Source organism: Pseudogymnoascus verrucosus, assembly GCF_001662655.1.
Source record: "Pseudogymnoascus verrucosus strain UAMH 10579 unplaced genomic scaffold scaffold_14, whole genome shotgun sequence".
Classification (NCBI taxonomy): Eukaryota; Fungi; Ascomycota; class Leotiomycetes; order Thelebolales; family Thelebolaceae; genus Pseudogymnoascus; species Pseudogymnoascus verrucosus.
In genome coordinates, this window is record NW_017263665.1 from 522,959 (window position 1) to 544,176 (window position 21,218).

At 51.8% G+C, this 21,218-nt stretch overlaps 7 protein-coding genes across 7 annotated transcripts; 5 read left to right on the plus strand and 2 right to left on the minus strand.

Moving 5' to 3' along the window:
• Nucleotides 1-50: 50 nt before the first annotated feature.
• On the plus strand, nt 51-2,262 carry VE01_04056 (uncharacterized protein). Its single transcript, XM_018273533.2, has 2 exons — nt 51-806; nt 854-2,262. The coding sequence occupies exons 1-2, from the start codon at nt 227-229 to the stop codon at nt 1,840-1,842; spliced, it is 1,569 nt and encodes a 522-aa protein (XP_018131667.1). The 5' UTR covers nt 51-226; the 3' UTR covers nt 1,843-2,262.
• Nucleotides 2,263-3,098: 836 nt separating this feature from the next.
• Nucleotides 3,099-6,755, plus strand: VE01_04057 (uncharacterized protein). Its single transcript, XM_018273534.2, has 6 exons — nt 3,099-3,428; nt 3,519-3,884; nt 3,980-4,371; nt 4,461-4,508; nt 4,610-4,854; nt 4,903-6,755. The coding sequence occupies exons 2-6, from the start codon at nt 3,854-3,856 to the stop codon at nt 5,915-5,917; spliced, it is 1,731 nt and encodes a 576-aa protein (XP_018131668.1). The 5' UTR covers nt 3,099-3,428; nt 3,519-3,853; the 3' UTR covers nt 5,918-6,755.
• Nucleotides 6,183-9,282, minus strand: VE01_04058 (uncharacterized protein). The gene is made up of 8 exons (XM_018273535.2): nt 8,887-9,282; nt 8,278-8,841; nt 7,706-8,233; nt 7,519-7,657; nt 7,408-7,475; nt 7,288-7,358; nt 6,584-7,240; nt 6,183-6,511 (listed from the first exon to the last, which is right to left on the minus strand). The coding sequence occupies exons 1-7, from the start codon at nt 9,081-9,083 to the stop codon at nt 6,591-6,593; spliced, it is 2,217 nt and encodes a 738-aa protein (XP_018131675.2). The 5' UTR covers nt 9,084-9,282; the 3' UTR covers nt 6,183-6,511; nt 6,584-6,590.
• A 1,564-nt stretch (nt 9,283-10,846) lies between these two features.
• Nucleotides 10,847-12,863, plus strand: VE01_04059 (uncharacterized protein; the record flags this gene model as incomplete). Its single annotated transcript, XM_018273536.2, has 1 exon — nt 10,847-12,863. Exon 1 carries the CDS (start codon nt 11,205-11,207, stop codon nt 12,861-12,863), a length of 1,659 nt encoding a protein of 552 aa, XP_018131676.2. The 5' UTR covers nt 10,847-11,204.
• An 89-nt stretch (nt 12,864-12,952) lies between these two features.
• VE01_04060 (uncharacterized protein) lies at nt 12,953-14,083 on the minus strand. Its single transcript, XM_018273537.2, has 2 exons — nt 13,762-14,083; nt 12,953-13,703 (listed from the first exon to the last, which is right to left on the minus strand). Exons 1-2 carry the CDS (start codon nt 13,918-13,920, stop codon nt 13,035-13,037), a joined length of 828 nt encoding a protein of 275 aa, XP_018131781.1. The 5' UTR covers nt 13,921-14,083; the 3' UTR covers nt 12,953-13,034.
• On the plus strand, nt 14,010-16,561 carry VE01_04061 (uncharacterized protein). Its single transcript, XM_018273538.2, has 8 exons — nt 14,010-14,999; nt 15,048-15,222; nt 15,272-15,451; nt 15,498-15,628; nt 15,674-15,803; nt 15,850-15,940; nt 15,985-16,339; nt 16,385-16,561. Exons 1-8 carry the CDS (start codon nt 14,671-14,673, stop codon nt 16,500-16,502), a joined length of 1,509 nt encoding a protein of 502 aa, XP_018131780.1. The 5' UTR covers nt 14,010-14,670; the 3' UTR covers nt 16,503-16,561.
• Nucleotides 16,562-17,749: 1,188 nt separating this feature from the next.
• VE01_04062 (uncharacterized protein) lies at nt 17,750-19,491 on the plus strand. Its single transcript, XM_018273539.2, has one exon. It carries the CDS (start codon nt 18,047-18,049, stop codon nt 19,418-19,420), a length of 1,374 nt encoding a protein of 457 aa, XP_018131779.1. The 5' UTR covers nt 17,750-18,046; the 3' UTR covers nt 19,421-19,491.
• Nucleotides 19,492-21,218: the final 1,727 nt, after the last annotated feature.

The window sequence follows — 21,218 nt, forward strand, 5'->3', positions numbered from 1 at the left end:
AACTATGAGAAAGTACAAAGGACCCAGTCGTCGTACTAGTATTGTGCTCCTCTCTGTGAGAGCCCCATGTAACCCGGGAACCTCACCAAGTAGCTCCATAATAGAGGAGCTTCACATTGTTGATTCTATTGATTCTATTCACATTCACGTTCAATACAGATTGATATCAACGCATTAACGAACGGGCTCATTGGTGAGAAGTGTACTACAATAGCAACACGACACTATGGCTGCCAAGAAAGAAAAAGCCGCGACCGATGACGAGCTCAAGAAGATGTTCGAGGGGCTGGAGGGAGAGGACCTGCCTGCCACCACGACCAAGGCTGATGCGTCCAAGATGAAGAAGCCTGCCCGCGCCCAGACCGCTGAGGACATAGAGGCTGAGCTCGCCGAGCTGGAGAATCTGGGTAAGCCACAGCCCGATGCCAGGCCACGAGTCGCAACGCCCGTTGGCAGAACCAGCTCTCCCACCAAGCGCACGTCGGTGGGCAGTCCGCTGCCGCAAACATCAACACGATCGAGCGAGGATAAGAGGAAGTCGGGCGAAAGCGCCAGGTCATACCACACGAGCTTCACGCCCTCGGCGACAAGCAGCGAGCTCCAGGAGGCCGAGAAGAAGTCACGAATCGCCGAGCCGGCTGCTGAGCCAGTTGCTGCTAGTGGTGGATGGTGGGGTGGTATTCTGGCCACGGCCAGCGCTGCAGTGAAGACGGCCGAGGCGGCAGTGAAGGAGATCCAGCAGAATGAGGAGGCTAAGCGCTGGGCCGAGCAGGTCAAGGGCAACGTGGGCGCACTACGAGGACTTGGTATGAGAACCCCCAGTGCTACAATGAATAACTCCTAACTTCTACAGGTGGTGAGCTGAGCTCCCGAGCCCTTCCAACATTTACCAACATCCTACACACCATCGCCCCGCCCATCTCGTCGCACGAGCGTCTTCAAATCCACATCACACACGACTTCATCGGCTACCCCTCCCTCGACCCCCTCATCTACAACACCTTCTCGCGCGTCATGGCACAAGTTGAGGGAGGCGACCTTCTCGTCATCCAGCGTGGCCACGAGTCCTCCACCCGACGCACCTCCGACGCAGCATACACAGGTGGTCGCACGGGCTGGTACGATGGCCCCTGGTGGCGCCAGGGCAATGAGCACCGCGATCTCGGTGCTGTCCCTGGGTTGGTTGAGGGCACCAAGCTCGTCCGTGTCAGTGCTGAGGCCTACGCGACCGAGTTCTTTGCCTCGCACGGTGGTCTTGAGTTGGCCGTCCGCCGCGCCACCGAGCAGCTCAGCGAGTCCAACCCCGTCCGCAGCAGCGACATCTTCCTCGCCGTGCAGGCCATCTCGCACGAGGCGCAGGAAGATATGTTCCAGGGACCTGCAAAGGATGAGAAGGCTGATGCCGTCGCCGAGGAGGAGAAGCCGGATAACTTGATCTCATTTGCGGTTTACCTGCACGACCCGGTGCACGGGATTACGTTTGCTGCTGTGTCGCAGACCGTGCCAGCAAAGTGGATCGCCTGGCTCGATGCGCCGTCGCCGATGACACCTGCATCGCCGTCTTCGCCGTCTGCAGAGCAGCAGTCCTTCTCGCAGGACAAGTATAGCCCCCACATGCCTCGCGAGATTGCAGAGATCATTGAGTCGGGCGGCGTGGATCCGCGCGAATGGGTAGCCGAGTGGGTAGAGGAGGTGATCAGCCTGGCCGTGGGCATTGTGGCGCAGCGGTACGTGGCTCGCCGGATGGGGGTTGGTGAGGGTGGCATTGGGAGGGGAAAGGCGCGAGCAGAGGAGGTGATGGCGGATGGAGGGGGTGAGGCGGCTAGGGCGGGCCTGATTTAATGAGTCGTGATTATGGGGATTGAGTATAGGGATTGACAGGTGGAGGAGATCTGGGTCGGAGTTTGGGAGGATGTGCTGGATGCTTCTGATGCGTCTGTTGGTTGAGTTCTTGTGAGATAGTAGGCTGGGTCTGTCGAGTTATATATCACACGGATTGTTTGCAAGTTGCAATTTGTTTCTGGTGGTGTGTATGCAGTGATATCAATACGGCGTGGTCTGTAAATTGTGTCTTTTGTTCATTTGTAGTGCTCTGATGTCTATTTTGAAGTCTATTCTCAAGAGCAATGTTAATTAAGAGCGTGAGTGTGAAAGGGCTTATGTTTATAAAGTAGGTATCCACGATCAATTCTTTGATATCGGAATCTTGCTGGCATTTTACTTATATACGCAGCATACACTCGATCAACCCGCGTTGATGCACCAATTCAGATACTACAGCTAGAGCCATTCAATTTTCGCAGTTGTAGTTCTCATATTCTCATATTCTCATATTCTCATTTCTTAGATATTTTCCGCCGTAGAATATAGAGCCGTATCACGTGCCCATGAGAATTTTAGTAAGAGCAATTTCCGAGGTGTCCCACCAAGGCCTAGTGCGGTTAGACCAAACGTCATCGAGGTGGTGGGAAGGACAGCGGCGAGTCAAAAAAGATTTCTCAGATTTGATAAGATTTATGGAGAGGAGTTTTCAAGGAGTTTCAAGGAGTTTCGGCTGGGAATTGTATAAACCACGAGTATAGATGGGGTGAATGGTGTATATAGTGTGAGATGGAGTGTATGGTGTTAGTATACTAAGTAGTGCGAAAACGGGACAACGATGACATAAAACATAAACCAGATAGACATACACCAGATATACACCAAATTCAAATTTCACACATATATGATAACGTACAGCTTATAGGCGAGGAGAGTGGGAGAGTGGCTGAAGACGACAGACTAGGAATATGGATGGAAAAAGGAACAGGAAAGAACAGGACCCCTAGATGCAACTATATATTGTTGATCTATTTCTTTGAACTACTTCTATGTTCCTACTCCTGTATATTTGGCTTATGTGGCTTATTTGTCTTTATTTGTTGGCGTTGATGATGTCACCAGCCGCCGCTGTGCCTTGGTCACAAACCAAACTTGGCCTCTCCCCCTCTCTTTCCTCTCCTCTCTCCGCCTTCTCCGCCCTTTCTTTGATATTTATTATCCAATCCGGGAAGGCGTAGACCCCCCGGCGTAGTAAGCATCAAAAGCCCGCTGGTGCAATCCAGTAAATGCAAGTAAATCCAGTAGTAAATCCAGTAAGAATCCTGTGCACAGTTCAGTTAGTCCAATACGCGAGAATCGTTGAGAACATCACCACTCCCCGCCGCTTTCTTCAATTCTCTTTCAACCTTTCTCCCTCTTCTCCCCCATTCACCAACCTTTTATTGCTCCTATAGACTACACTCTTGTAGAAAAAGAACTCGCCGACATCTTCCCTCCCTCGACCTATACACGACTCGACACACCGATAGACAGGGCGCATATATCCAGAGTATACCCCATACAGACGACATCGACATCGACATCGACATCGACTACTACCATTCCAAGTCAGTCAATCAATCTCCCATATACTTCTAGACTCCTCTCTCTCCGTCTCTTGCGTCAACGAAACCGCTGACAATATATCGACTAAACAGGCCGAATCTGCATCTCACCTGCACTCATCATCCATCACCAACCTATCGCCGCTGCTCCCGCCGCTGCTCCCGCCGCTGTACGCCTGCATTTCCTCACATCTCCGTCATCGACCGGCGATCATTGCCTGTGCGAAACTCCACCAACAAACCACAAACCACAAACCACAAACCACAACCACAACCACCACCACCACAACAAACACCAACGGCGACTCCCAAACTCGCTTAACAATCAACGACTTCCCCTCCAAACATCCCACCCCACTAAATAGTTATCGTCAAAGGCCGACTTCATCTCCAATACCCGGACCTGCCCCACCCCTCAAAAGGTTCGAATGGAGACGCTCAAGGCCTTCATAAAGCATGGTGAGTTTGACACTTTGCGCCTTACACTCCGCACTGCCTCCTCACTGCCTCCTCACTGCCGTGAAGACCGAACCTTCTGACCAACGATAATGCAGGGAAGCAAGCGCGAGTGACCCAGCCTCAAGCCGAACCAACAACCCACGTATCGCCCGTCACTGCGCACCAACAACGAGCTGCGAAGACCGAGTCCAGCGTGTCACAGAAGCGCGCAGAGGAGGCAAACATGGCCCACCAGGCACAGAAGGATGATGCGAACAGGAAGGCAGGTGGGAAGAAGGTAGACCCGGACACGCTCGCGCGCATGGTCGCCGAAGACAACGAGTCGAAGGGGAAGCTGCCGCGGTACCCCGGCCTCGAGAGATGGCGCCTCATTGAGAAGATGGGCGACGGCGCATTCAGCAATGTATACAAGGCCGTCGACCTCGAGGGAAGCGCGGGCGAGGTGGCCATCAAGGTCGTCCGCAAGTTCGAGATGAACTCTTCTCAGGTAAGCACGGGCACGTATGCACGTATTTCCTGATACATACTCTCCTCCATGCTCCCTTTTTTCTGAGCACTGGCCAACGATTGGTGTAGGGTGATGATCATCTTCATCCGGATTTCAAGAAACCAAAGGCTGCTGAGGTGCGCATTATTTCTGCCTGTTAATCTGCTTGCCTGCCACGTCTTGATGCTTTGTCCGACGTAACCGCGTACGACGGGCCACGTACTGACCATGGCCTCAGAGAGCGAACATTTTAAAGGAAGTCCAGATCATGAGGCAGCTTGACCACCCCAGCATCGTGAAGCTCATCGACTTCTCCGAGTCGAAACAGTACTATTATATCATCCTGGAGCTCGCACCCGGAGGAGAATTGTTCCACCAGATCGTCCGCCTGACCTACTTCAGCGAGAATCTGTCTAGACATGTCATCACACAGGTAGCCGAGGCATTAGAGTACTTGCACGAGGAGAAGGGTGTTGTGCACAGGTGAGTACGATTGACGAGAGTTGGTGTGTGGATCTAACAGACGTACAGAGATATTAAGCCGGAGAATTTACTGTTCAGCCCCATCCCCTTCATTCCAACCAAGAACCCAAAGCCAAGGTCCGACGAGGAAGAGGACAAGGTTGACGAGGGAGAGTTCACAGCTGGCGTTGGTTCGGGCGGCATCGGTAAGATTAAGATTGCCGACTTTGGCCTGTCAAAGATTGTATGGGACACTCAGACCATGACACCCTGCGGCACAGTCGGCTACACCGCTCCAGAGATCGTCAAGGATGAGCGCTACTCCAAGAGCGTGGACATGTGGGCGATGGGTTGCGTTCTGTACACACTACTCTGCGGATTCCCTCCTTTCTACGACGAGAGCATCCAAGTCCTCACGGAGAAGGTTGCAAAGGGGCAGTACACATTCCTCTCGCCCTGGTGGGACGACATCTCCAAACCTGCCCAGGATCTCGTCTCGCACCTCCTAACCGTCGACCCAGAGAAGCGCTACACCATCAAGGAGTTCCTCGCTCACCCCTGGATCAAGAACACTGCCGAACCTACCTACGCGGCCTTTGACGCCCCACCTCTCGCCACACCTGCCACCGAGCGCGCTGAGCCTCTCCGCGCCTTTGACCGCGAGCTCCTCGAGTCACCAGGAGCGCGCCGCATGGACTTCCGCTCGCCTGGTGCAGTTAACCTACGCGAGGTATTCGATGTGGGTTACGCCGTGCATCGCCAGGAGGAGGAAGCGAAGCGCCGCAAGAATCTCATGGGCCGCGGACTAGAGCCCATAGGTGATGAGAATGAGGGGGGCATGCAGGGTGTTGAACAGGGTCTGAGGAATACGAGCCTGAGTGCTGCGGCGACCGCGAGGCAGCAGGCACAACCACAGGCGAAGGGATATGGACAGCACTCACCCGCTGTGGCAGCAGCAGCAAGGCAGCAAGTTAAGAACCAGAGGGGTCCGTTCGAGTTGAATCTTGACGGCGCAACGTTACTGGGGAGGAGAGGGCAGAAGGGGCCAACGAGCGGACTGAGGGAGTCCACGACTGTGCAATGAGCGGATGAGGATGGGACTAGGGATTTGTTGCATGGCGTGATACTGGCGTTTGAAACTGGGACGGGCGTGATCCTGGCATCACCCCGTGTTTTTCTTGCTCTGTTTGGGCTGCCTGTCTTGATAAGGACGGTGTTTGTGGCCCGAGGCATTTTCTAGCTATGACCGCACATGTGTCTAGCGCCTGATAGACGAGGCGATGGAAATGCATACATGTCCGTTTTGACTAGATTATTTGTGGTGACTTGGTGGATGTTAGGAAGTGACTGTACGAGTGTCGGCTGTCATTTATGAGCCTTTATTAGAGCCTACTATGTAGCAACTAAGCAAGATATTCACATACACGATTACCTTTCATCTCTCGCTGTCACATTACCCCGCCCTTACCTTTACCCGATATAAGAACCCCTAACCTCATCTGACGAGTTGGGGGTGGGTGATCTCCTTCTTCTGCCGCATTGTCGGGGCCCGCCGCCTTCGCTGGTGCCTTTCTTCTCTAGTTTGGGCTTCTTTGTCACTTCTTGGCTCTGGTGTCATTTCCTCCTTCGGGGTTTGCGCTGGGGACTTAGGCGCCGAGGTGCCTTCATCTATTTTAGCCTGCCACAATATCAGTTTCGGCTCCTGAGGGTATCTCTAGCGATTCGCCAGCAGATCGGGAGAGGTACTCACGACTTCCCTACCAATCCAACCAATCCAACCCAGCATTATCGTCCATCTGAAAAGTCGACAGCCACACGTCAAGCTCCTGCGATGCCGAATCGATCGCCGCAGTGACCTGATCATTTGACATTGCTGAAAACAACACCGGTTGAAACTCTGCGAACCCTCCGAGGCTCTGTCCGTTCTGCGCGTCGTACCCCCCAACCGCGACATCTTGTCCAATTGGTAGTGCTGCGGCCGGTACGTCCCTATCCGGTGCCGCGAAATTATTCCGTATAATCTTGCGCAGATGCCGGCCATACAATGACGACGTGCCGTTGCGGTGGCTCGGCGAGCAGCCGATTCGCTCAAGCATGCCGGCGGCTTCCTCGACGAGAATTCGGATGCTGGGTGCGAGGCTGAGAGTGTTTCCCTCGGTCATCGTGCTGATGCTCAGCGCAAAGCATGCTGCAAAGGATATCATAATGGCGGTGTTATTGGGCATGGACTTGAGGCGGCCTTCGCCTTGCACGGCTGCCCGCATGACGTTTAATGCTGATGACAGACCGGCGGCGCGGAAGAAGCGCTTCACTTCGACCGGCGCAGTTGGATGGTTTATGACGCTGCTGTAAGTTGATAGGCGGGTGTGGGAGACGAGGATCTCGACGTAGGGTGGAAGGACATGGTCTAAGTTCGGTCAGAATGATCACAAGTCCTTAGAATACAATACATACGCTTAGACCCCACAGCAACAGCCCAGACTGAGAACCATCGATCGAAGAATCCTTCAATCATGTCTTTCAAGCTACCAAAAAAATTAAAATGTCCATCAGCCAATATAACAGATCACTTACACGTGAACAATCGAAACTCCATCGGCCACCACATCGCACGTAGACTTGATGTCCGCGATTAGAGTTACCTGGGCACGTTAGCTCGCATCTCAATTGCCCTGACAAACATACCAAATCACGTCTCAGTACCGTCGAGGATATGATAGACTGATCCCATGTATCCGCCATGTCCGAAATGTGCCACTGGTCGCAACTCTCCACGAGAGGAGTCATGTGGACTGTGAAGGTCCTCCCTCTCGCCAAACAGACCCTAGAGACATCAGTTACTGTAGCATACAAGGTGCGCTATCCGTCTCACCCCCTATCTAACACAAATAGAGAGAGCCATATCCTCTCCCGTCTTCGCAGTAGCCGCTGGCCCCAACTCGAGTATGGGTCAACATCATCGAAGCCATCTAGCAACAATGCCTTTTTTGCAGTGATGCAGTCCGACTTGGGGACGTGATCGGGGATTTCGCGCTGTGGGAAACCTGGCGCAGGCACAATGAGTTTATTCAGCGACAGATCCATCGCAACGGACAAGGCCATAGCCATATATGCGCAGGTTTCGTCGTCAGCCCAGTGCTTTCCAGGCGCCATCCACGGGACGTTGATTATAAACGCGAGAACGATCTCTGGCGATCTATAGCGCTTCTCCATCACATAGTATGCCAGCTTCTTACAGTGGACAGAGAGGCGTTTGGAGAGCGCGTCTGTGGAAGGGAGAAACAGTGCAGATGCTGCGAGGATCGAGGTGAACAGAAACGAGGATCGGGAACGGACAAACTGGGCAGTGTGTATGACAGGATCAAGTCCCCATCTCGTGTGGGATAGATTCTGGTAGAAGCTGTGACGTTAGATATATCTCGACTGCCCGGGAGACGAACCTACAAGTTGAAGAGCGCGACTGTCTCGCCGTTGGTTATGAAGCCCATATCAATTGGGTCAATGTCCTCACTAACATCAAGATTCGGAATGAACCGGCCAAAAAATGTTTGTAGGTCTTTATCTTCATCTTCCTTTGCTGGACAAAATGGCCCTGAGCTAGCGGGAGCTTGGGTATTTGCCAATGTCTCGGGTGGAGAGACGGCCATATCGGAGGCGCTTGCGAGAAGTTGTAGAGGGTTCTCGGCATCGTCAACAGAATAGTTGTTGTTGCGGCTTCTGTGTAGGGGATACCCAGGACTCGCCCTCACATTGTTATGTGTGGGATAACCAGGACTCGTGGTCACAGTGATGCCATGGTGTGTCGGCATAGACGTCGGAGCTTGCATCTGCGGGCTTTGGGCTGGCTCTTGAGATATGGTACTTCTCGGCAACAATCCCACCGTACTGCTTAAGAGGTGCTGGAGATTAACCGCGGCTTGTTCATCCTCTAGCTCTCCGCCATTTGCCTTTGTCCGCGCGATCGCTTGGCCAATTCGATACACAGCTTTCTCGAGCCCCGTGCGTTTACTAGACAGGTTAAGATGGCTTCACAGGAAGATTGCATGCACTCACTTCTTGACGCCTTTCTGGCGGCCGGGATGGTACTTGGGAATGATGCACTCCGAATTGGCCTGGTTGCACCGCCTGCACTTCGGGTCCCCGGCGCCGCGGTGACACCTAATCTTGCTCCGCCTGCAGCTCAGACAAGCAGCTTGCTTCGTGGTTCCAGAATTGCTGGCAGCTTCAGCCGACTCTGAGCGCTCATCCATCCCATTTGCAGCGGCCGCGCCTTCCGTGGCCGGCGAGATTACGATCCACAGCCTGTTCCGATCCGGATCGGAAGTACGGGGACAGCTGTCGCTGTTAACTACCGCCAGCAAGTTAACGCACAAGGCCGTATATATAGTTTGCTCCGCAAATATTTATCCTGGAACGACGGCGGACTATTGAATGTGAGGGGGATTGGGATGGCGGAGACTGTCTCGGCCGGCACTAACATGGGAGATGTGGAGTAACCCCGCGGCGATTCCAATGTCGCTTATCTAGTGGACCAGTGCAGGGTTCTATACTAAGAAGCTCTCCGCCACATGCAACAGCCAACTGTGGCTAAAGACGATGAAATAAATACGTTTGCGATATAAAATTCATCGTCCACCTTATGGTAAGAAGTGGGACTACAACAGGACTGACTATCTCTCTTCTACGTACAAGTAGTTTAGACCAGCTTCCTACACCCCTTTTCCACCCTTAGTTTTAACCCAGTCGGACATAGCCAGATAGCTTTGTCTCACATAATTTCATCCTTTGCACTTCATCCTGCTTTGTCCATCACCATGTCGCTTATAATGTCATGCCCGAGCTTTGACAAGTTTGCTAAGCTGCTCTATGAAAATAAACATGAGCACAGTATTTGGCCTTTCTCGGTGTCAGTTCTAGAATCTCCGTCTGGTAGGCCACTTACGTCAGTCTCAGCCACGCAGGAAGCCAGCCTTTCATAAGAAATCGCGGGCCCTCTTTTCTCATGGACTCTGCGACGATATGAACCAAACCCTGTGTTACTTTAGCATGGTCATCCCACTTATATTTTTTCTTCGTCTTACCGCCGACTTTCCACCCACGGCCGCCGCATTCTGCATCCGACTCTTCAGGACATCGGCCGGCGCACAAACGGTCGTGGCAACCGTCCCAGCGGCGATAGACGCAGTGATATGAAGCATGATGCCGTCATTCATTTTGAGCCATGAAGCTGAGAGAAGCTTTGCTTTAGCGGAGGTGTAACTGAATCTATAAGCACCGCTCGACAGAACAGAGACGACGGGGGATACGTGCTTACACTGCGATCTGCGATACGTCTTCTGCATGTTAGCATGATACCACTATCTCTAGATCAACTTACTCATGAGCACGCTGCGAACGATATTCGGACCAAGACCTTTCGAGAATGCCTTCATGCCCTCCTCGCGCCCAATCCTAACAAAGCCGTCTAATGCGTGTGCGTAGCCATACCTGTCTACCGGCGCCTTTGCTCCATCGGCACACATCCTCACCAAAACTATCTACCTACCAGTCAGCCTTGGCTCTCTCGCGTCTGTAAAGGTCTCACCTCTGTCGGGTTCCCTAGCATCCCCGCTACCCCTCCGGCAGCGCCAGCACACACGATTGTCGACGCGGCAGACAGATCCCTAACGTCATAGGCTCTCTTCATCACACTCGTGAGATAATTATATAACCCGAAGCGAGTGGTGGAATATGTGCTCTGGCGCAGTATAGAGGCAGAGATGCCAGTCCAAAGACTATGGATGCCATTGCGGCTAGCAAACATGTATAACGTGTGTAGCATAGGTTTTCTCTCCGATAGAACTTGCATTCGGCTTTGGGTTTGTTAGCGGCATTCGCTGGTTTTTGAGGAACTTACTATTTTGTCTGATCCAGAGGATGGGCTGGAGGTCAGCTCGAGACACAAGGTGTTTTGCAGTGAGCTTACTACAGCACGCAGCCATTGAAGCAGCTAGTCCCCTCCTTCTGTTAGCAACTCGAGCAGTATAGGAGATGGATGATAACCTACCCTAGCCAGAACGGCTGCCTTTTACTTTTTTCCGCCATGATTTCCTGAACTTTGCTAGTTGTTCACGGTTCTGGAGTTTGATAACCCATTCTTACGCTCGCCAACCTTATATTTTGAGAAATAACATTTCGGTACTACTGATAGATCCGCTCCAGGTCAATTTGATCCGCCAAATGAAAGCAGATCTATTTTGATGCCGAGGTACGACCGCTCCATCGGACAACGGACCTAAAAGTAGACTCCGAGAATTCAGTGAGACTGGCACCGAAGATGCGATCCTCACTGTCTCAACCCTTACATATTATTTATATTTCCGTTTTGTTTTATGTTACCTTTGCTAATTGTTGCTTTTATAATTGTTGTAAATCGATACAGAATGTCCCTTCCTCGTAGATACGATGTGCGACCTCTTCGCTCAGCGGTCCGTCTCACATCACGATGCAAGCCAATCGCCCCACTATTATCTACACCCTCACTCATATGCACCATACGACCCTACGTTAGATTCAGCTCATCAACCCCTCTACGCGCTTCCAAATTCTACAAATCAGCCGACGCCGCCATCGCTGACCTCAAACCCGGCTCTACCATTCTCAGCGCGGGCTTCGGTCTCTGCGGCACCCCAGAGACCATCATAGCTGCCATAGAACGCCGCGGTCCATCACTGCATTCTCTCACAGCCGTCTCCAACAATGCCGGCGCCGGAGCCGGCGGCCTCGCAGCACTCGTGCACTCCGGCCAAGTGGGGCGACTGATTCTGTCGTTCCTCGGAAGCAACAAGGCCCTCGAGGCAAAGTATCTCAACGGAGACATAGCGATTGAGCTATGCCCGCAGGGGACGCTGGCAGAGCGAATCCGCGCAGCGGGAGCGGGCATCCCGGCATTCTACACACCCACCGGAATCTCGACGCTTCTTGAAACGGGCGATATCCCCGTGCGTCTCGGCCCCGCGGACTCTAATGGGGCGCTGACAGTTCTCGAGAGGGGGGTGCCGCGCGAGACGCGCGAATTCGCCGGGAAGAAATACAGCATGGAACACGCGCTTCCCGGTGACGTCGCGATCCTGCGCGCGTGGCGCGTCGATGAGGCGGGGAACTGCCAGTTTAGATACACAACTAAGGCGTTTGGGGGGATTATGGCGCAGGCGGCGAGGGTGGCGATCGTGGAGGCTGAGGAGATTGTGCCGCTAGGGTCGATACACCCTGATGATGTGCATTTGCCTGGGATCTTTGTGGATCGTATTGTGCCTGCTACGGCGAAGAAGATGATTGAGAAACGCATAACGCGCGGAGGGGAGGATGCGGCGACGAAGAAGAAAGGTGGGAAAAAGGATATTATTGCGCGGAGAGTTGCGAGAGAGTTTAGGCATGGTGATTATGTGAATCTGGGCGTCGGACTGCCGACTCTATCACCACAATATATCCCAGAAGACACAAAGGTCTGGTTACACTCTGAGAACGGGATCCTAGGAATGGGCGCATATCCTACTGCGGATGAGGTTGACGGCGATCTCGTCAACGCAGGGAAGGAGACGGTAACTCTTGTTCCTGGGGCCGCGACATTCGATAGTGCGGCTTCATTCGCCATGATCCGTGGGGGTCACGTAGATGTCTCTGTGCTAGGTGCCTTGCAGGTCAGTGCCGCTGGAGACTTGGCAAACTACATGATTCCCGGGAAGGTGCTAAAGGGGATGGGGGGAGCGATGGACCTAGTCAGTAGTCCAGAGAAAACCAGGGTTGTGGTGGCGACTGAGCACTGTGCAAAGGACGGCAGTGCGAAGATTGTGGAGACGTGTGCGCTGCCTTTGACGGGCGCTCGGTGTGTCAGCACGATCATTACGGAGCTGTGTGTGTTCCAGGTCGATAGGGCGAATGGAAGCTTAACTCTGACGGAGCTTGCAGAGGGTGTAAGCGTAGAGGAGGTGAGGAGCAAGACGGACGCAAGCTTCGAGGTTTCTAGCGATGTACAGACGATGCTGCAGTAGATGTTATGTATTCCAAAGTACAGTCGAAATGTTCTACATATATACTAGAATTTATAGTTTTGCATTATGACTTAATATATATTTTAAAGCGCGGTCTAAAATTTGTAGTTTTGCCTTATGACTTAATATGTATTTAAAGCGCGGTCTAAATGCTCTACATATACACTAACATTATAGCTTCGCCTTATCATAAGTAGCAAATGAACCTCCTTCACCCGTAATCGCCTGAACAACACGATCTACAACCCCTAGCGCCCACAGGTTCCCCTCCTCCCCACCAAGCCACTTCTCGCCCTCGCCCACCTCCTCGCCGCCCTCCTCGACGCCCTTCCGCAGCCCATAAACATGCGATACCACCTGCAGACCTACACCCGTCTGCGCGCGTAGACAGGCAATAGCCACGAGCGAGGTGAGCACCCTCCCTACAGCAGGGTTATTCGCGCCTGGGAAATCACTAAGGAGCGTGCCGTAGTGGTTGCTAAGGATGTGGACGGGTAGGTCGGGGTGTGCGGCCTCAAGCTTGTCGACGAGCTTGTCGGAATGAGGGTCGTATATCGAATTCCACAGCGCCCTCGCTCTCGGCTGCACTTGTTCAATGGATTCTGGCGTGAGAGTACGCGTCGGCGTCGTGGGGAGCTGTGCGGCGATTTCTGCGGGGATGGCGGAACGGAGGTGTACGAGCTGGTTGAGGGCGCGTGGGATGCCGTTGAAACTAATCGTCTTGAGTCCGACTTCGCGCATGAAGGTCGCGTTTTGGACGGCGGAGGTTGGGTTGGGCGAGGCGAGGTCGTGGAGGAGGGTGAGAGAGGCAGGAGAGTTAGCAGTCATTGTCGCAGCTGTCTGCGAGAAGTTAGCGACTATAAGCAGCCATGAGTATAGAATCTACAGCGAGACGTACGGTAAGGGCGAGCCATGGGAACACGCCGAGAGAGTGGGAAGAAGCCTCGCGCTGGATAGCTAAGTATACGGCAGCAATGTTCTTCGAGGCGGGGAGGGGACCAGGGCGGGCAAATGGAGCATTGATTGCGGCCTTGAGGGCGGGAGAGAGCTTCGACATGGTGGCGGCAGCGATGGGAGGAAAGGAGCGAGGGCGAAATAGCAGGAAGGGAAAGCGCAACACGACAATAGAAATAGCGAGGGAGGACAGGACGACTCGTTCTTTCCGAGGAAGTGACGGTTAACCACGGTCGTCGGTCGTCGGTCGTCGGCGTCGGCGTCGGCGGCCAGATTTGAGAGCGCTGGGTTGTGCGATCCATGCCCACTCTCCACACGCACGGCAACCAAAAGAAGGCCCGACCAGCCAATTGTTAATGCCCCGACCCTCCACGAGAACGTTCTCCACCCGGAAGTTTCCCCTCACTGCGCGTACACGCAAAAGTGGGTTATGGACAGTACTCTCATGTACACTATAGTATAATATTGTATAGTGCAATACCTAGGACGGACTACTCAACCCCAGATCCCCATCTTTACCCCGCGATATTTTTATTCTTTGCGTACGGGCTGCTGCTAGAACTGACACCCGAACTGACACCCGATTGTGTCACCATCCCCATTTTGGTGCTACGGCCGGCACCCAACATTGGATCCCCCTTCCCCATTTCTTCCCCGCAAATGGGTTCAAGGTCTCCAACTAACGTTATGGCAGATGTCGGTAACCTTGTCAGTTCTACAAAAGAGGGAGTATACCTACCGGCCATCGACATATCTTATCTTCTCTCCTCCTTCATATTCCCTCTTTCTCTATCCTCTCATCCTTCACCCCTCTACTGTTTCCCGCTCAATCCTCTCTTGATCGCGATTCACAATGTCGTCCTCCCCCAATCTCTCTAGTAAAGGCGACGATCCCTCATTCACCCCATACGAGAAACACCTCGAGTCCGCCGACCGTCCCTCCTCCGACAATGCCTACATATCGTCAATGACCGCCGAGGAGCGGAAGGCCCTGACGCGCCGCATCCTCTTTAAGCTCGACATCCGCATTATCCCCGTTATGGCGCTTCTTTTTCTCTGCTCCTTTCTCGACCGAACCAACGTCGGAAACGCAAAAGTATACAACATGGAGCATGACATCAACATTTCCGATCACCAGTATGATACCTGTCTGGTCATCTATTACGCCTTCTACATTGCTAGGTAAGTTCGAGGCAGCCTACCACTACCCAGCGTTCTAACCAGACACAGTGAGATTCCAAGTAATCTGGTCTTGAAGAAGATCTCGCCCAAGATCTGGCTACCCGTTCTCACGGCGGCCTGGGGAATTGTCGCAATGTCCCTTGGGTTCGTCCAGAACTACGCTGGTTTGATGGTTGCCCGCGCCTTCCTAGGCGCGACAGAGGGCGGATTGCTCCCTGGAATTGTGAGCAGACATGTCCCCGGTTGACTGTACTCGTACTAACCACAGACAGGTCCTGTATCTGTCAGGAATGTATACGCGCGGCGAGATGGCCCTGCGAATTGGTCTCTTCTACACCAGCGCCTCCTTGTCTGGTGCATTCGGAGGGCTCCTCGCACGTGGCCTCCACGAGATAGGGACTCGAGGGGGGTTGGCTGGTTGGCGATGGATTTTTATCGTAGAGGGTCTTGTCGTGCGTTTATCCACCGTGTCAGAGGATTCAGCTAAACATAAACCAGACCATTATTGTGGCAGGCTTGGCCTATTACATTCTGCCAAACAGCGTCGATGATGCTCTGAACGAGGAGGAACGTGAGTTTGCTAGGTATAGGCTTTACAACGACAAGCCAAAGACGCGACTTGCAAACGGGTGGGTAGTGTTGCACCTTGGCAAGGACTGTCTAACTTTGTATAGGGAGATTTCGACAGAATCAGAGCGATTCGCCTGGTCTGAGGTCAGGCGTGGGCTCATGAGTCCGCAGCTATGGTTCAGCGCCACTGCGTATCTGGCCATTCTTGCCGCCTTGTACTCGTTTGGGCTCTTTGTACGTTGCATTTGTTGAAGGTGGGCCGTGTGCTGATTTTCGATAGCTGCCGACCATCATCGTGGGATTGGGGTATACACCCAACGAGGCTCAGCTCTGGTCCGTCATTCCGTATGCTGTGGCAGCAGTCATCACAGGTATGTTCCCATGCCCTTTTCGTGACTCCTCTCACCTCTTCAAGTCGGCATCGCCTTCCTCTCCGACCATCTCCGACTCCGTGGCCCCATCATGCTCGCGTCTCTGCCTCTAGCCATCATTGGGTATGCAGTGATTGCCAACGTCGATTCAAATAGGGTCAAGTATGGCATGACGTTCTTGATGGCGACTGGACTTTACGCCACCGTTCCCTGCATCCTCGGATGGATCAGTAACAACTCTGCCGGACACTACATGCGCGCGACGACCACAGGCGCACAGCTCGCCATTGCGAATTGTGGAGGATTTATCGCGGCGTTCATCTATCCCAAGGTTCAGGGGCCAGAGTTCTTCATCGGGCATACCGTGATCTTGGGATTGTTGTGTTTTGCGTGGGTGATGTAAGTTGCACGTTCTGAGGTTTGGTGCCATGCTGACGTTTGTAGGATCCTGCTCAACGTGTTGTACTGCGCAAAGGTCAATCGCGACAAGGCGAAGGGATTATATGATGAGTTTATCGGGTCTGGCGATGATCGTGATCCGGAGTTTAAGTTGGTGCTATGAGCGTATATAATGTAATAGACATTGCGACTGTGGTTTTGTGCTGTAGTGTCAGGCGGTGCTAATGCTAGTTTTTACATCTACACCAGACTGAAGCCCATTTGTATGAACTGATACCGACCGCGGGGATTTGATTGCTGACATCTAAAGTATATCCCATTCACGTATAAGGTGCCTATGTGGCGAGCTGTAGGTTTGGGAACATCGCGTGCTGCTGGCGGGGAATAGTCGGGGGCTACCAACGCCAGCTTTCAAACTGATCCAAACTAATACCAGTTACTCACAACTGATACCGACCGCCGGGATTTGATCGTATATATCTAAAATATATGTAATTTACGTATAAGCCGCCCACGACCTTGATTTGGCGAGTAGTTGTAGGAACATGGCGTGTTGGTGGCAGGGAATGGTCAGAAGCTGCCACTGCCAGTCTTCCAAGCTGATCCGAACTGATACCAGTTGCTCACAACTGATACCGACGGCGGGGATTCGTTGATATATATACAAGCTATATCCCATTTAAATTTGAGGCGTTTACGAGTTCAGTGTAGTGAGTTATGGCTGCTATAAGAGGGTGCGTTAGAAATGGTTGGGAATGGTGTCTACGGAGTAGTTAGGCGCTGCCAACACTATCTTTCAAACTGATCCAAACTGAAACCCATTTATACGAACTAATACCGACCATGGGGTTTAATTAACCTATGTACAATCTATCTCTAGTTTGATTTTGAGGCATTTGCGACAATATCGTGGTGAGTTATGACTGTTGCAAGAGAGTGCGTCTAGGAATGGTTGGGAACGGTGTGTGAGGGAGTACGGGAGCTGCAACGCGGGTCTTCAAAACTGATCCAAACTGAAACCCGTTTGTGGCACCGACCACGGGGATTTATTCATTTATATAATATCAATGTTGCATTTGATTTGAATTTATCAGTCCTACACACCTGACCTACTTAGGGTTCGGTGACGGATGTATGGGTACCTGAAATGCTTCGAGATAAGATGGAGATGCGAGTAATGAGTGGAACGAGGAGGGGAAGGCCTTAAAGCCGCCAACTTCTCGGACGCTGGCGAGCAGGCACCCTCGCATGATCCCCCAACCCTTTGAATGAAAGCGAGGCCAAGACATAGTGGCGTTGTGGCCCTGATTTCTGGGTTCTGCTGATTCATGTTGATCATGTTACGTCATTAAATACAAACTTGGCGTAAAGAAAATAAGGTGTTTTCTAGCCTAGCAAAGGGGCTAACCTGGAAAACTACACTAGGCGGGGCAAATCTAATGTCAAGCGCAAGCTTTATATTAACTGATACATGTAGCTTATGAACAACTATATAGAGGTAGTTGACACATTTGGTGGTTGCGAACGCAAGTCGCTTACTCCAACTGTGAGCGAAGCGACCTGTTGGTTCTAACGATCACATCCGATCTAACTTGCAATAATGCGATCTGATGACCAAAGAGGAGACAGCATACCACCGGTCCTTTCCCATCAATATAGCACATCTATCTATTCTAGCTCAAGAGCCGAAAAGTCGACACTTGCATAATGGGTTCTTTAATTGAAAACTGTACGATTGATGTAATCAACGAGATAATCAACTACCTAGAGCCGGACGCTATCCGCAACCTCCGGTTAAGCTGCAAGACTCTAGCAATCAAATCCTCCTCGTTATATCACGTCAAGGCCTTGTTCCAATCGAAACATGTTGAATTAACAGAACAGGCGCTTCGTGCATGTGCCGAGGGAACGCAGGCTGGGGGACTCTGCTGTCTTGTAGAGGAACTGACTCTAAGCAGTATTGCTGGCGGTGGTGACGCACCCCGACGAACACGGCAAGGAAGAGTGCAACTGTGGAGGAAAAACAAAGACTCCTTGCTCAGCCAGTCCTTCATCGCGCTCAAAAGAAATGGTCCCACTAGAAGGCTTGCATCGCTGTCACTCGAGGTAGCGGTTCCCCCCGATCTTAAAGCGAGACTTCAGCCTGCCGATGCGCGCGCAGAATATGACTGGAGACCTGTGTCAGAGGCAGCAGTGGACACATTTCACACTACTTTCAGAGCCTTGGCGACAAGCCAATTGCGAACTGAGAGCCTCAACATGTTTAATGGCCCAGGACAGCAGCGGTGCAGCTTACCTTGCAATGCACTCAGTAAGGTCGATTGGGACGACGAGGGCCTAACCGAGTCTCTCTCATCCATGCGATCACTCTCTATTAGCCTGTCTAACCGAGTCTCCAAGTTTGATGAAGACGAAGACGGGCATGTCATAACTGATAACAGGACAACACGACGATCTCGAAGAAATCACCACAACGAAGAAGACGTATCCATAGCTCAAGATGAAAGAAACTTTACTGGACTTGCAAGTCTCTTTCAACTCTTGAAGAATCTTAAGAGCTTCGAACTCCACTACTTTCGCCTTCGCGGGGAGCTCCAAGGACTGCCATTACCTATGGACTGGTGCCATGAGCGACTCCTACAACGTCTCGTCACCCTAAACAGTCTGCCAAACCTAACTCGTTCTACGCTTCGGGGTATCTACGCTACGGAGACCGACTTGCTTGCATTCATTAAGCAGACGAGAGTCAGCGAGCTCTCTCTAGAGAATGTCACCCTATCGTCAGGAACATTCAGGTCGATCTTTGATTACTGCACAAGCACAGCGACCTCGGTCACCAAGTTGAACTTTAACGTCTTATACGAGATGGGTGCACAGCCGTCGCCGATGGTTCTGTTCCTCGGACCTGGACGGTCGAGGCTTGGGTATGACGCATTCGGACTTGGAAGTGAATCACTAGAGCGGAGCAGGGATGATATTAATCAACCCATTTCTTACCACACGCCTCCTCCACCTCCAATGGGAAGTCCTGTGATGGCTAGATATGTGGCGTTTCGGCGTAGAGAATATGGGAGTACGTAGTAACTAGGTTCTGTCCTAGGTTTTACAAGAAGGCAATTACATAGTCAGCTACAGCACACCGTTCATAGCGCTACTTGACATATAAAAGAAGTTGTATATTTCCAATTGCATAGCAAGAGATCGACCTTCAGTTGGGCTAAGCGACTATTTGGCCTAGCTTGGTACCTCTCTCATTTGCAGCTTCAAACCAGAGACGCCAGTCCACATTCCCGTTGCCATCAGCGTTATTGTCGTACTCGAACAGGGCGACGCCCTAGTAGTAGATTTAGTATGGGTCACGGTAGTCGTAATTGTAGGAAGTTATGCCAATTCCAGGTATAAGTCCGACGAGTACGGACGTCCTGCCCGGTATTGTTAAATCAACATCAACATTGCTCGCTCTAGCTATAACGTGCAGCGGCGTTAAAACAAAACTTACAGGGTATTGTACTCTAATTGGAAATGCCGCTAGGAGGGATCATCAAGAGCAGCCGAGTTCCGCGGAGTCATAATGGATGCCCACGTATTATCTAGTAGGGCGTTGAAGAAAGTGACATCCAGGGCAGGGCCGACAGCCCCTGGTGTAGCCCCTAAACCTCTAATCATATTGGTAACTGCATTAAACCCGTAAAAGGTGCGAGCTCCCAGGTACATATAGTAAAGGTCTTGCCAGAAGTGACACTATGTTATGATTAAACGTGAGACAAAAGCTCTCCCAAGGGGAAGGGTTGAGCCGGGGGGTTGACTGCTCCCTTCACTACTCACCATATAAACGGCGCGCGCAGACACGACCACGAGTACGGTGCAGCCCGTGAGTTCCGTGCGGCCTGTTCCCGCCAGCCACTGTGCATCTCCATTCAGCGGGGCGGTGCTGAATGCCTGCTGTATACAGAAGCTAGGAGAGCCAGGGTAAAAGCCACCGGTTCCTTTAGGGGGGCATATTCTGTTGAGACTGGCCGCTGTATTCTAGCCGAACAGATAGTTGGCTATGTTGTACTGCCGCGGGTTAGTGAGTCGACGCTTCTCAATAATGTGCTCTCCGTCCAACTCCCCCCAATCCGTGGTACTGCTGACATCGGAAAAGTCATATAGGACGCGTTTCCTAGCTAAGGCCGAGACGCAAGAGTTGTCAGAGCAACTGTCGGGAGTACATATTAGTATGCAGGTTGTCCCGGACTGCCTTTTATTAAGGCTAGAATCAATGTGACGACTATTCTCGTGTCAGCTTAGCCAGTGGGAATAGTAACATGAGACGCTTTTTAAATACTCAGAAATGTCATACGATAATGCTTTATCTAAAGCACGAGCATCGCAAAACACTACTATAAACATAGTGATTACAGTAAGGGTGTTTAGTCTGTTGAGATTCATGAGTGCGATATTGAACAGCGACGTGAGGAAGACAATTGAAGCGTGGGTGACTACCATGAATATACCTGAAATATTATATTTTGCGTTACTCTTATATGAGATATCGATAGGTGTGGCAATGAGCACACTGCTTTACTGCTGCCTTTACAAATCTATAGGGTAGAGCGGGGTATCCCTGACCTCAATCATTCAGTATCGGATATTAGATACTCACGTCCATGTGATAAAAAGCTTACTTAATTTTTTCCTCGAGATAGATTCTAGCCATGCAGATTCGAACCAAATCCTGTTTAATCATCTAGTTATACCTTGCAATATAGAGGCTGCAACTAATAATAATCACGTTTCCGTTGATACATTAGCTGGCTAAGTCGTAATCTACAGGTATGAGCGATATATTAGCTCTGTTGGTTTGGCTCTGTTGGTTTGAGTTCCTAGAGTCAAATCC